Source organism: Fulvia fulva, chromosome 1 (genome assembly GCF_020509005.1).
Source record: "Fulvia fulva chromosome 1, complete sequence".
In the NCBI taxonomy this organism is placed as follows: Eukaryota; Fungi; Ascomycota; class Dothideomycetes; order Mycosphaerellales; family Mycosphaerellaceae; genus Fulvia; species Fulvia fulva.
Genome location: NC_063012.1, coordinates 10,854,879 through 10,869,276, shown reverse-complemented (window position 1 = coordinate 10,869,276; position 14,398 = coordinate 10,854,879). Strand labels below are relative to the sequence as shown.

The window sequence follows — 14,398 nt, the reverse complement described above, 5'->3', positions numbered from 1 at the left end:
GAAGGATGGCGTTTGAGGCGAGACGCAGCTGAACGACTTCAGCACGACACAGACAGCTGCAGCTGCAGTCGAATGGATGCCAATGGCCGAGCTTTCCTGCAGGCAGATGCACTCTCCCGTGTCAATGCCTTGGCAGCTCTCCTGTCTGCTATCACAACAGAGCCATGGATAATCCATGTTCCGGAAACTCTGTTGCGCCTCACCTCGCCTCAAGCTCGCTTCGTGGTCAAGTATGACCAGCTATCGACCAAGGACATCGACGTTTATCTTGATCGATGTCCGTATGGCACGTATGGCACAAGCAGTGGCAGGCGTTGCTTGACCACAAGCGCCGCTGCACAACCGACGAACCCCGAAGGAGCAGTCATCAAGGAGCCGGTCATGCAGACACATGGTGCGAACTAACAGTGTTCTATCAACGCAGCAGCTTGACGTCAGTAGGACTGGTATCGATGAAGTGGCGCAACAGTAACAGCCTCTTAGAGAGGTAGGTTCACGGTATAGGCCTAATGGAGAGCACTCAAGTTTAGCCATGTAAGTACTGCAAGTCCTATAGCATTTGGCAATTACATCGACGAGACAGACATACAGACACGCAACAGGCATCTCGGCCATCCTCGGTCACTCTCCCGCCCATAGGCCGTATCCCTTCGATCAAACATCTCCTAGCATTCACAGTCCTCGACGGCGTACCAAAGCTCTTTCCTACGACATGTGATCCACCACTAGGCACACTACCTCGGTGAATGCACCGAACGGAGACGTGGCAGATACCTGAGCGGTTCCGACAGCTGCACTGATTCGAGCTGGGTTACATTGTGGGTTGTGGATTTGTTTGTAGGCGCCATGGCATACACGTTTGGCAACAGGTATGGTTGGGTCGGGTTGGGTTGTGTCTCTGCTATTATAACCCTTGGGTCGAATATCTTGGGCGGATTCTGTCTCTGCGGGTATAGGATCTGTGTACCCTCACAGCATCACGAAATACTGCCCCCAAGCCCTGCAAGCACAACAACCTCCAATCCCAGCCCATAACAAACTCTATGCACCTCACCTCGCGTACGTGCTTCCAAGACCCGACAGGGAGGGCCGCCTTTCACACCGATTCGATACGACCAACAGCCACACCGGGTTATCACACGACTCGTTCGCACATGTGTCTCTGCACCATAAACCGAGAAAAGACGAAGTCTACATCATCATGCATAACCAGCTTCACCACCAAGAAGTAAACCACTTGTACACGATAGTACAAGACTACCAAACATAAGCCCTAACCAACCCACCCACAACCCTCGTCGTAACCCAAGCCCCTATCCCCAACACCCCTACACCCACCAGAAACGTCTTGAAATTCCGCGATTCCACGTGAGAGTAATTCGCCTTCTCCTCCTCACATTCCCCCATCTCCGTAATCGTCGAGTACTCGGGCACATACTTGAAATCAAACTTCGTCTCCTCCCCCTTGAGACCATACTTCGTATGCACGATAATATTATAAAACACCATCTTCAACATCTCAATCTTGCGCTTGTCCAGATACGCAATGGAGCGGTAGGTATAACAAAACACGCAGAAGAACAGACACTGACCCGCGACGAGGCACCAGTAGTATAAGCCCGGACGAGCAAGGCCGAGCTCGTCGCAGAGGGCGTTGCCGTTGAGCCAGCGGGCGGAGGCGATGAGGAAGTCCGCGGAGGCGTAGCCGGGAGCTTGGCCTTCGAGGGATTTGATGATGTTGTTGGCGAGGATTTTGGAGGTGGCGGTGGGGTGGATTTCGTAGAGGAGGAGGGATTCCATGTTGTGTTTGGCTTGGAGGGGGGTTGCGAAGCAGTCTGTGGGACAGCCGATTACGTGGCCGATGTAGCGCCAGAGGGCGATGTAGTCTTCGATCTCGCGTTGGCGGAGGAAGATGCCTTGGCGGGGGAGGGAGAGCCAGATGAGGGAGGCGGAGAAGGTTGTGATTGTGGCCATGTTGTCGAGGTCGTTGATGGGTATGCCCCAGGCTTCGACGTCGTAGTATTCTGGTTTGGAGGCGCGCAACTTCATGATTCGTTGCCGGACTGCTGCGTGGAGGAGACGTACCCGTATTGTCGAGGCAAATCCGTCGCCGCCAGGTTGCACGCTTTCGAGGGATTTGGTGCATTGTAGAATGTGCTGTGTCGTTTCGAACAGTCGTCCTCGTGCCACCTTCGTGCTGAAACCTCCTGTTCTTGCCAGCGTCTCGACAACGCGAGCTGCTCCCATGCCTCCTAGCAACGACTGGTATGCGAGACCTGTCAAACATGCACCTCCGTACCGATAGAAGACATCTTGTCCACGCTGTATCTGTTCCCAGTCGACCCATTCGGGCACAGTGTTGACATCGTTCCAGAACTTCTCTAGCAACTCATCCTTATCTTTATTGTCCCTGAGTACTGCGTACAAATCCCTCTGCGGTGTCTTTGGCTTTTCCTCTGTTCCCTGTTCATCTTTCAAATCTGCTGTCGATGTATGTGTAAACTGACTTCCGTTACGCGGTAAATGTTTCGAAGGTGGTGGCGATATCTCGTTCAATCGATCCAGCACATCCTCTGCTATCGTGTCGTACGAGTGCTTGAGCGGCAAGCATTGCTCTGGCGTGAGGTGGTCATCCGTCAGGTCAAAAGTGTAGCCCCAGCAGCTGTAAGCCATGTAAGTACCATTCCCCCGGTTCTGCATGTGATCGCAACTCACGTTCTAGTGTTAGCAGTGGTCCTTCTGAAAGGCTTCGGCCAAGCCATGATGAAGGAATGCAAGTAAGAGGAAACGAACAGCAAGAGAGATCAAGAGAATCAAGAGGAAAAGGGAGATAGCAGCACGCAAGCAAGGCCAAATACCAATGAAGGCGAAGAGAGAAACATCCCCAAGTAGCTCGGTACAGATCAGTGAACCACCAGGCGGGTGGAAGCTTGTGATCGATGACGGCATGCAATGGACGCCAGTGAACGCGACTCGAGGCCGAGAAGATGGGTGGCAACAGGGCCTGTATGGAATCGCATCGTGAACACCGTATTGGCATCGTTGGCATGGCATGAAGTGGAGGTTCTGTTCAGAGGTGGTACGCTCCATGTGCTTGTTGCACCGACTGTCAGGTCGACGGGCCTCGTGGCTCAGCTCGGACCATACAGTTTGTGCAAGGGTCTGCGAAGCGAACTGCGACTCCGAGCGTGGAGAAGGTGTGACTGGACTTCTGCAAAAACACCGACTTTCACCCACCGCATATGATCGCACATGCAGCATGAGACACACCGTGTGCCGGTGACAGCACTCGCCTTCTGGGACGACGATGTAGTGCTCACGGGAGAGGGCGGTCTTCTTCGAGCCTACAATATTAAAACAAGAAGATTACTCGCTTCAGCACAACTTTTTCGAGGCCAAGCTATTCATGGGGTCATTACGCGGTCTGGGAACACCTCTGGAGGAGAGCTGTTAGTACATGGCGGCCATGACATTTGCCGTGTACGCCTTGTAAGGCAGTCCACTTCCAGCATAGACATCGAGGTCGGCGAAGTCGCGAAGGCCGATGACTGGATTCTTCATGCTGCCTTCTCTCCTCAAGCACTGAACAATGGTGGCGACTTCACAGCAGCAATCGTAACAGCGCACAACGCCCTGATTCTGGTCAAGCCCAGGCACACAAACAACCGAAACGATCTGAGGCTAAGTCTGGAGCCCGTAGTCTCGGGTTCCAATTGCATTCTCTACTGCGCACAAGTAACATGGCTAAGTGCTTCCCATTGTCTCATTGCGTCCGGCACTGCTTTTGGAGACATCGTCGTCTGGTCGTGCTTTCTACGGCAAGATGGCGACGCTCTCCCTGCTTCACATCAAACGCACTACGCGTTTCCCGCGCATGAAGGATCAGTCTTTGGTGTTGAGCTGTCTACCTCGGATGCAGCCAAAGCAGTCGGCGACTACCAGCATCTGCTAGCCTCATGCTCTGATGATCGCACAATACGCTTGTGGGATGTGTCTGACCTCAGTCTGCAAGCTCCTGAGATCTCAGATCAACAACAGGAGACTGGCTTCGGTGCAAAAAGTGTTGAAGGCTATGGCCCACCTTTACTGGCCAAGGTCATGGGCCATGTTTCCAGGATCTGGCATGTACGATTCTTCCATCAGCAGCCCGAAGGCGAGGTCTACGTGCTGTCATTCGGAGAGGATGCCCATTGTATAACCTGGAGGCTGGAGGCTGCAAAAGCCGAGGAGACCAACGCATCTCAAAAGTTGACCCAGGTGAACGCAGAAAGACTGCACAATGGCAAAAACATCTGGTCACTCGCGGTCCACAACGACTCGCAGATTATCACTGGAGGCGCTGATGGTGCGCTAGCTTCGTTCCACTTCACCGATGTAAAGTCTCTACTGTCTCGACAGGGCGAGGTGTCACCCTACCCGCAGACAATCACGACTGGCAGCAACTATCGATCATATGGTTTCATCAGCCAAAATAGCCTCATAGCAACCGACGATCAGGGACAAGTCCATCTACTGGGCCTGGACAACGGAAGCTGGCAAGCTAGGATAATTTTTGACTGCCTGCCCGAGCTTCGTGGATACTCTGCCATTGCCAGTGCATCGGGGTTGGCTTTCGTTGCAGTGTCGCAAGGTTCGGTTTATTCCTGCACGGAGCACGCAAGTGACTTGCAGCCTCTACTTACTACAGAACGAAAGGTGGCTGGGCTGTTCGTTGCGGGACACTACTACGATGCGTCCGCCCCTTGTCCGAGGGATCTGGACCTGTTGATTACCAACGTCGGAAGCAGCATTGTCTTGTACTGCCAGCATGGTGAACCTGCTACCGGCGAAGGGAAGCTGAGCCTTCCAGATGGATTCGTTGTGACTAGCTTTACCACATATCATAGCGGGGCCGACGAGCATATCATTGTGCTTGGCTCGAGAGGTGGTTCGATCGCCGTGTACAGAAGGTACCGGCAGGACGAGCTTCTGTCGCCGTCCGTCGTGAGCACAAATGTGCACAGCGAAGAGACTGTCACTAAGCTTGTTCTTTCAGAGCCACCAGACAACAAGCCTAGCAACAAGCTCTGGCTCTTTTCAACTGGCCGCGATGGCACATTTGCGGCCCATGAAATCCGACTGGACGATACTGATATCGCACTGGCGACTCGACATCAATTGCAGCTGCCGTTCGGTCCCAACATAGAAGGCTGCGAAGTAAATGCTCAAGGCAACATCCGGGTCTGGGGATTTCGAGGCAAACAATTCGTTGTTCTCGACGTGACGATACAACAAGAGATCATGTCCATAGAGTGCGGTGGCGTGCATCGCAACTGGGCATTCCAGAGCAGTGAAGCCGGCGGCACTTTCGTCTGGACGAAAGCTTCCAAGCTATACTTCGCGCACCAGGAGCATCTTCCTAACCAAACCGTCAACTCAGGTGGTCATGGCAGAGAAATGAAGTGTATCGCCACATCGCCTGTTGATCCTGGACTCTTTGCAACCGGCGCAGAAGACACAGACATCAAGCTGAACAGGTGTGAAAATGGTAGCTTCAGGTGTATCCATACACTCCAGAAGCACGTCACCGGCATTCAGCACCTCCAATGGTCCTCGGATGGACAGTACCTCTTCTCCAGCGGCGGCTTCGAACAGTTCCTAGTCTGGCGTATCACCACAGACATCCCTCAGCTTGATCTCGGCGTGATCTGCGCGTCTCGACACCCCAAGAGCGGCACATCAGACTTGCGGATCATGAGCTTCGACGTTGCAGACCAGAAAGCTCACGATAAAGACGCGATGTTCCGCATCACAATGGTCTACTCGGACTCCACCGTTCGCTGTTGGCAGTATCACGACGGAACATGGATCCTCCTAGCAGAAGGCGATTACCTTACATCGTGTCTGACTCAATACTTGCACGGTGCCGATCACGAACGATTCATTACAGCGAGTACCGATGGAATCCTCACAACCTGGTTGACGGATAACAAGCAGAAGAAATTGAAATGGAAGCAGAGACACAAAGTCCACCAAAGTGCAATCCTGAGCACAGTCCAGCTAAGCTTTGCAGCAGTGGGCACTTTGATACTCACCGGCGGCGACGACAACGCGATCGGGATCACACTAGTTGCAGAGTCAGAGCCACAGACGTTGTTCCGGACATTGCTCATACCGCGTGCTCACGCGGCGGCTGTGACGGCGCTTGCCATTGTGGCCGTCAGCGAGGGTCACTTCTGGTTTGTATCGGCGAGTATCGATCAGCGCGTGAAGCTGTGGCAGGTGGAGCTCGACCACAGGAAGAAAGGCAGCGACATGATCGATGTGAAGCTCGTGGCGAACGTCTTTACTGCTGTTGCTGATGTGTCGAGTATGGAGCAGATTCGATGCGAGGATGGGCAGGAGGGATTGTTGGTTGCTGGGGTTGGGTTGGATGTTTGGAAGGTGCCACGGCTCGAAGATGGGAGTGAAAGCGGTTGACAGAGCTTGGCGTGGTATTTTTTTCGTACCATGCCAGGAATCCTCCTCAGTATCTAGAAGAACAACGATGTCCTGGGATCCGTCCTTCCTGTCTTTGCCACATAATCGATTTCTACACAAGAAAATTGCCATATCCAGTCGGAGGCAGACGTATCGCATCGACCATATATCAATTCGCCTCAAAACGCCACCGCTCTTTTTAATACCCAAACAATCCCCAAAATCAATTCCTGTCGTTCCGCCGTTACTGTTTATATCTATTTCACTCAATCCACACTCAAGGGTATTCTATACATTAACCACCCCAATCAGGTACTCGAATCCAGCACCGCCACATCAGTCCCCTGCACAACCTTCAACTCTCCCACCTCCACCTGTCCCGCATAACCCACCCAACAATTCCCCGGCCTGCCTCCCCCACTCTGATACACCGCCACAGTACAATTGCCTCCATTATTCCAGAAATTGTACCCCGCGCAGACTTCCACGCAATCGCTGAAACTGTAGACGAATGCTTCGGCGATGCGTTGAGATCCGTTGGAACCGAGCGGGTTGGAGAGGTCGCAGTATTTTGTGAAGTGGAGGCCCGCGTGGGAGGGGACGTCGCCCGAGGAGCCTTGGGCGAAGGCGCTGGTGTAGGAGGTGCCGTTGGATTGGGGGCAGTCGGAGAGGGGGGTGTAAGTCGGGATTGCGGCGGTGAAGGTGGAGCTGGGGGAGGAGGAGGCTGAGGAGGGGGGTGTTGCTGGGGAGTTTGTGCCGTTTGTGCTGTGAGGTGAGGTCAGTTCCTGCCTTGCATGATCTGAGGAATGTGACCTCTTTAGGAAGCTGCGAGGCTGCAACTGCACTTACTAGACATTCTGCGTCTGAGCCTGGTTCTCTCGTAATTGCTGTCCTCCTACTGCTCCGCCTACTGCTGCACCAACAACGACTATTGTCATGACTGATGCTACTAGCAGGAACGTCCGTACTTTCATGCCAAAGATGATCATGGGTGGGTGGTTGTTGTTTGAGAAGCCATATTTGCCCGATCCGCTGAATGCTCTTTCGCGTACTACTGGGTACTTGTCGGAGGAAGGGTAGATGGTGTCGTCGTACTCCAAGCCATGTGCCGGTGCGACCTCGGGGGCGTTGTGGTATTGGTATAGAGCTGATAGCCGTTGCGGCTCACGCTGTGGGAAGGCGATGTTAGTACGACCATACGATACTGATTGAAGCTCCAGCTTCCATGCTATGATATGCTCAATATGCCAGCCAGCCAGGCCATGGTACTCCACCGCAGCGAAACGTCGCACGTCACGTCCTTGGACGACATCAGAGGTCAAAACGTACATGCGAAGAGTCCATTTCCCAAAACCCGCACAAAGACAACCAACAATCCAAGAAACGGCGTATCCAGAAGCGAAAGAAAGCTCAAGGACCAGAGAGCGTGCGCAACGCTTCACAGCGTCCGTAGTAAGTTGCAAAGGAGCGACTGGTACTGTAAGAAGGAACCTGGTGTGCCTGTGCAGTGAGAACGCAAAACGCTCCCATGCACCGCAGGTGAGACAAGGCGTGCAAGGCCAGAAGAGAAGGCGTTGGCGTTGGCATATCGGCCGACTATCACACACACGGAGAGCTCGTCGGGGCGTGGCGTGGCGCTCAAACAAACGTTCACACCGTCGAGCAAGGTTGAGCTTAACGCTATAGCAGCAACCCACCCCGGTTTGCTGCAGCTGTGGCGCTGCTTTTGGCGACGTGCACATCAGATGGCTTGTTCGTCTCCATCATTATCGTGCCGACTATCCTTGCTGTGGGAATATCCTCCAGATCTCGTCTTTGTTCACATACGCTACCATTGACGATCTGCCATCGGCAGCTACGGCATTCACATCACCATATGATTCCTCTCCCCAGCTCAATCCGGCAAACACCCTCGTCTCCACAAGCCACAGCCCAGACAAGTTCCCACTCCACCGCCGTTCGGGCAGTTGTGGTTCGTCTGCAAAATCTCGGTCGCGGCAACGTGTACCGCGTCCTGTGCAACGGCGACGATGATCCAATCACTCACTGCCATATCGTGACTCTGTGCTGGGATGCAAGTCGCTAGAGGTGAGCGTGCATGAGGCTAGAAGTCAGTCCCCCTGGCACTTTCCCTGATACGACTCAGCTCAGATCGACGCCCGACATGCCCGCCCGAGCCCACTGGCACAGCGTCCTCCGGTTCGTGTGGCTAAGAGCACCGCCCTTCATCTCTTTCGATACAAACTCTGTTGACTTTCATGTCAGGTTGTGGTGTTCATAAACATTGCCTATCGAGTTGCTTATAGAGAGAGGTGACGCCTCCTTCGATGTGGAAGTCGTTCCCGACGAGAAGTGCTGGAAGACGCTCTACTGCAGGTCCCACCACCGCGTGCATTAGCCCCAATATGCGTTGATCTGGAGTCACTTTTGGCAACTGCACAGATGCAAATTACTGCTACCACGACTCGGACACTCGTCATGGAATCGCTGCATCACACGGGACACGACTGAAGGTGCTGCTGCTGGTACCATGGGGCCTTGAGATTGCTCCAAGTCGACTCGACTAACAAGCACTACCGAATCAATTCATGCCAAGTCTTCAAACACTGGTGGAGTGTGAGAGTCCACCTCTCGAGCATCCTCAGATGCACGAGCCACGATAGCAATCGCGACCGGAAGCTCTAGATGCTGCAGATCACAACGGCGAGTCGCTTGGTCTGCATTGCCGTTGAGGTCTACAACTCACTCTTCCATCCGAGCGCGTGTAGGTGCTGTACAGCACAATATTTGAATCTCTTCTAGCGGTAGCAACGGAATAGGCGCTACAACATCGACAACAAACACCTCCACCTCCACACCGCTGCCCCATCACGGGCCGCAAATTGATCACCTCTCCCAAGAACTCGGAACCTCGCCTCCAACCCACGCGAAAAAATTCGCAATCATCCCTGAGCTGCTACCCACTTCAATATATTGATTGACAGCGCCTCTGACGCAGCTTTAAAAAGTCCCGGCATCTCCCTTCCTCTTCATACCACAGCAAGCTCGCAGAACCACTGTTGGCAAACCCGACAACACCGGCAACAGCGATCAATCCAGGACTGTAGTGGATATCGTTGAGGTTTCACACTGCCCTGTCATGAACCCGAGCGGATCATCAGTTTCACAGCGCCACACAATGGTATGGACATCCCTGCGAGGGCGATAGACCTCATCCCAGCACGTGCATTGTCATCAGAGGCTAGACAACGCAGCGGTCCGTGCCTGTGTCGAAGCGTAGTGCATCTGGAGAAAGTCTCACGAGGTACGAGAGTCACAGTGTGGTAAGGTAGCGCGAGCAGACCTCACGTGGTTGTCTTTGGGGAGCAATATACATACATACATACATACGGCACGAGCTTTATACTCGGCCCTGTGCGCCGCGCAGCGTACTGGCAATCGCTGTGCCGAGGAACGAAACCCTCATGCGAGTGCCATTCCCGCCTCTTTCATCGACCAGTTAGACGACTTGGTACTTTCGTAGCTGTAATGATGATTAGCACAATATCTTCACCATTAGAGGAGTGGATGGCACTTACATCCAACGTCAAAGCCCTCGAACTATTCACCGCCTGATCCCTCATAATCCCCACCAACGTCTCACTATTCTGGAACAGACCAGTCTTGAGCGAAATCACTACAAACTGCATACCCGGTCCAGCATGCTCTCGGACGTACTGCGCCAGCTGCGTAGTGTTGGCATGATCGAGCGCAGCATCAACCTCGTCCAGCACGAAGAAAGGACTAGGCGCGTAGGTGTGTACTGCGAAGAGCAAAGCCAGAGCCGCCATCGTCTTCTCTCCTCCAGAAAGATGCTCCATATCACGGAATCGCTTGAGAGGTGGCATAGCGTGGTACTTCACTCCGGCCAGATATGGCTCTTCGTCGTCTTCGACATCCAGGGATGCAGTGCCACCGAGCGGGAAGGATGGGGTTTTGGTGAGCTCCTTGTAGACCAAGCTGATTTGTTTCGAAATGTGCTGGAATGCCTTGGTGAAGGTCTCGCTGCGCTTGGTCTTTACAGCATTGAACGCCTTGCTCGACTTCTTTGCCGCGTTGGTGGCCTGCTGGAATTCTTGTTCGTAGGTGTCCAGGCGAGCTTCTGTGGCTTCCAGGCGTTCTGCAGAGCGCATATTGGGCGCCATCTTGTCGAGGGCAGACTGCAGGTTGGTGATCTTCTCGGCGAGACCAGTTTCGCACTCTTCGCTGTCGTCTTCCTTCAGGTCGTCCTCCAGGTCTTCGAAGCTGATCTGAATACCATAGTCGTTCACGCGAAGTGCGGAAGCACCTTCATCGTCATCGACGTCCATGGAGTCTTCATCTTCCTCGATGGCAGACTCCTCCATTGGCAGTGCGTCAACCTTTCGACTTCCCCGCTCGAGTGGTAGCGTGATGTTCTCGACTTTGCACGTTCGGAGAGTACTGTACCGCGATGAGCTTGCCTTTTGTACCTCGCTCTCGAGAATGGTGATCTCCTTGATGGTCTTTTCTTGGCCTTTGCTTTTCTTCGCGAGCTCTGTACGTGCTTCTTCTGTCTTCACGCCTCGCTCTTTGAACGCGTTATCGAGTTCTTCGAGCTTCGCGTTTAGCTCCTCGACTTCTCCCTCCAGATCTTCGCGTTCGCCGACAATCTCCTCGCGCTGAGCTTGAAGTGCGGCTACCAAGTCCTCATCGCGCTTGCTCTGTGTCTGAATGGCCTTAAGTCTCGCCTCGGTGCTCTGCAACCTCTGCTTCTCCAGCGCGAGTTGATTGGTAAGTCGGGAGATCTGGCTCTTGAATTCTCGCCTCTTCTCCTGAGCCTCTTCCTGCAGTGCGCCTTGTTGCAGTTCGTACTCCCGGATGCTCTCGTATCCGAGCCGCTGACAAAACGCGCCGAACACTTCGTCTTCAACCTCTGCGACAGAGGATGTGTGCTCCTCGAGCGATTGTCGAAGCTTCTCAACACCACTGGATTGATCCTTGTACCGCTTGCTGGTGTCAGAAACCTGATCCTTGAAGTGTTGAAGCTCGCGAGTCTTGCTCTCGATATTTCGATCAAGCGTCTTCAGCTCTTCCTGTGCATATGCAAGCTTGGCTTCAAGACCAGTAAGCTCTGAACGCAGTGTCTCTTCCTCAGCCTGGCGCTTGTGTCCCTTGGGCAGTTCATCGATTTCAGCTCGGAGTTTCTCGGATAACTGCTGCAATGTCTCGACATGCGCATCGTCAAATCTTCGCTGCTTGTCGTGCTTGCCTTCTCCTCCGGTCATGTTGCCGCCCTTGTGTATTATGGTGCCATCAAGGGTGACCGCCTTGGCGTCAACATTTCGATTGTAGACCAGGTTCTTGGCAATGGCAACGGTGTCGGTGACGATGGCATTTCCACAAGCGAAGCTCATGGCACGCTCGTAGTTCGTGTCGTAGTCCATTGTATCAATGGCCAAGCGCATGCCTTGATGCATCCCACGGAGGTTCGCATTGGGCTGCTGATGAATGATGCTATCCAGTGGAAGGAAGGTTGCCTGGCCACCTCGTGATGCTTTCAGGTGGGCAATGCAGTCCTGGGCAGTCCTCTCAGAGTCGACGACAATCGACTCGTAGTGACGGCCCAGCACTGTTGATACGGCGGTTTCGTACTTCTTCTGCTTCGGCCGACATAGACTGCCGAGCATACCACGGACGCCGGGGTAGATGCGCTTGAGCGAATTGATTCGTTCTCGCTGCTCTCTCTCCTTGTTCGTCTCTCTTTGGTAACCTCTGGCCTCGTCAAGACTCTCGAGACACTTTTGCAATTTCTCATCGAGCTCACGCCACTTCTGCCGTGTTCGATCTCGGTCGCTGATAATCGTGTTGATAGCAACCTTCTTGGCCTCCATCTCTTTGCTAGTAGTCTTCACGGTGCGCTGAACATCACTTCGCCTCTGTTGCAGACTGCTGATTTCGTCCTCTAGGTTGGATGCAATCTTTTCGGTGCTATCGAGCTTTGTCTTGAGAGACTTGACAGTCTCCTCGTCCGCTTTGAGTTGACGATTGATGGTGTCGATTTTGCTCTGATCAGAACCCGTCCGCTTGTAGAGCTCTTGCATCAGCCGCTCTTTCTCTTTGAGATCCTGGTCAGTGAGTTCGCGTCCAGCTTTCTGCTGCTGAGCTTTCCACTCCTTCTCCCAGCGCTCTTGCGCAGTCTGTACAGTTTTGAGATCTTTCTGCATCTTGTTCGCGGCCTGTTGTTGTGTCTCTCGTTCCTTCGTAATCTCGTTGATGCGTGCCTCGTACTTTTTCATGTTGGCAGAATGAATCGAAAGCTTCTCGTCAACCGGCACCAGCGCGTTGTCCTTTTCCTCAATCTCCTTCTCCTTTCGCTTGATCTCGCGCTTGCACTTGTCGACTTCACGACCAGCCTTGGCTTGCTCCTGCTTCGCGGCATCGAGACGGTCCTGGAACTTCTGCACATTACGTCTGAACTCTTTCAGCTCGGCCTGATGCTTCTGAATTTCCGCTGTGCTGTCTTCGATCGTACGCTGGAAATGGAAGAGCTTCCACAGCACGTGTGTGACGATTGCTTGGTCTTTCTCGTCGCGTGTCTGCTCGAACCTGTCAAGTTCGTCCTTCTGCTCCTTGTATTGCGCGACTTCTCCCCTTACGCCGCGGCGTTGTGAGACCTTGTAATTTTGTTCCTCCGCAGCTGCCTCATTCTCCTGCTTCAGTCTCTCATAGTCTGCTTTGTACTCCAGCGAGCCACTGATCTGCTCTATCAGGCGCGTCAGGTCCTTGGGTGATTGCGATGCGATAGCCTCAACATCACCCTGGAAGACAAGGAAGTTGCGCGCCTTGATCAAGATGTTCTCTGCCTCTAGAGCTTCGTTGTACGCCTTGGCTGAAACAGGTTTGTTGTTGATGCGATACTCGGATTGGCCACTCGCAGTGATACTGCGCTTCCAGCGTTGTTCCTCACCAGCGTCATCCTCATACACAGCCATGACCCACGCAGTCTGTGGGTCATTGCGCTGGCTGCTGGCCTGTGTGTCCACCACCTCCTCGTCCTCGTCTGCGCCTTGGGTGGCGTCTCCATTGATCGGGCCATTCGGCGCGTCGTCCGTCGCAGTTCCATCAGCGTTAATCTTGGAATGCTTCAGTACCCGACCGCGGTAGACCAAATCCTTTAGGTGAGACGATCTCAGATGAGACGACTTGATGCCCAGCACGAAGGAGATGGCGTCCATGGAATTGGACTTGCCAGATCCATTGGGCCCGATGATGGACGTGAAGTAGCTGTCGCCGAACTGCAAGACATGATGGCCCTTGTATGACTTGAAGTTGTATAGCTCCAACGCGAGCAGTTTCCCCATTGTGTCGCGTTTCGACGGTGACCGTTACGGTGGCGGTGTTGTCCTTGGAGTGGTCGCCAGTAGAGATATGCGCGCTAGGATACTCGATGCGACATTGACGCCCGCGACGCCACTTCTCGTCAACAGATAACCACTTGGACGATGTTGTTTCTGCGATAGTGGGGAAAGTCGCAAGCACGACCAAGAAACGCGTAGAGACGCGCCTGCCCTCTGACAACGCTGATTAAGCATGCTTCAGACAAGGTTCAGCGTCGGTGCGTCATGCTCAGAGCCAATAAGCCATGTGCTTGTCGGAACGTTGTCGCTCGTCTTCTCACTACTGACGTGTGCCTGAGATGCATCGAGCAGCAACACCAGCACCGAACTCGTCACAGTCGGCCTTGCGCTTGGTGCTGGAAGATCTGCGGTGACCAAGTTGAGATCGTGGAAGTGCTAGATCTATTGAGCTTGATTCAACCTGGGGAGAGACTTTGATGTTCAACACTACACAAGTCCTGTAAGCATTTATTACTGCGCATTCCACGACGTCAGGCGACAGACAGAGTGGTCACATGCGCTTCCGTATAGAGTTGGGTTGG

The 14,398-nt window shown here is 53.5% G+C and overlaps 5 protein-coding genes across 5 annotated transcripts; 2 read left to right on the top strand and 3 right to left on the bottom strand.

The window, feature by feature from the left end:
* Positions 1–72: 72 nt before the first annotated feature.
* CLAFUR5_02216 (uncharacterized protein) lies at positions 73–405 on the top strand (the record flags this gene model as incomplete). The annotated part of the gene is made up of 1 exon (XM_047901364.1): positions 73–405. One exon carries the CDS (start codon positions 73–75, stop codon positions 403–405), a length of 333 nt encoding a protein of 110 aa, XP_047755494.1.
* An 852-nt stretch (positions 406–1,257) lies between these two features.
* On the bottom strand, positions 1,258–2,762 carry CLAFUR5_02215 (uncharacterized protein; the record flags this gene model as incomplete). The annotated part of the gene is made up of 2 exons (XM_047901363.1): positions 1,258–2,662; positions 2,716–2,762. 2 exons carry the CDS (start codon positions 2,760–2,762, stop codon positions 1,258–1,260), a joined length of 1,452 nt encoding a protein of 483 aa, XP_047755491.1.
* A 490-nt stretch (positions 2,763–3,252) lies between these two features.
* Positions 3,253–6,459, top strand: CLAFUR5_02214 (Regulator of Ty1 transposition protein 10; the record flags this gene model as incomplete). The annotated part of the gene is made up of 1 exon (XM_047901362.1): positions 3,253–6,459. One exon carries the CDS (start codon positions 3,253–3,255, stop codon positions 6,457–6,459), a length of 3,207 nt encoding a protein of 1,068 aa, XP_047755492.1.
* Positions 6,460–6,767: 308 nt separating this feature from the next.
* Positions 6,768–7,803, bottom strand: CLAFUR5_02213 (uncharacterized protein; the record flags this gene model as incomplete). The annotated part of the gene is made up of 3 exons (XM_047901361.1): positions 6,768–7,224; positions 7,309–7,628; positions 7,789–7,803. 3 exons carry the CDS (start codon positions 7,801–7,803, stop codon positions 6,768–6,770), a joined length of 792 nt encoding a protein of 263 aa, XP_047755489.1.
* Positions 7,804–9,958: 2,155 nt separating this feature from the next.
* On the bottom strand, positions 9,959–13,820 carry CLAFUR5_02212 (Structural maintenance of chromosomes protein 1; the record flags this gene model as incomplete). The annotated part of the gene is made up of 2 exons (XM_047901360.1): positions 9,959–9,982; positions 10,038–13,820. 2 exons carry the CDS (start codon positions 13,818–13,820, stop codon positions 9,959–9,961), a joined length of 3,807 nt encoding a protein of 1,268 aa, XP_047755490.1.
* Between the last annotated feature and the right edge of the window lie 578 nt (positions 13,821–14,398).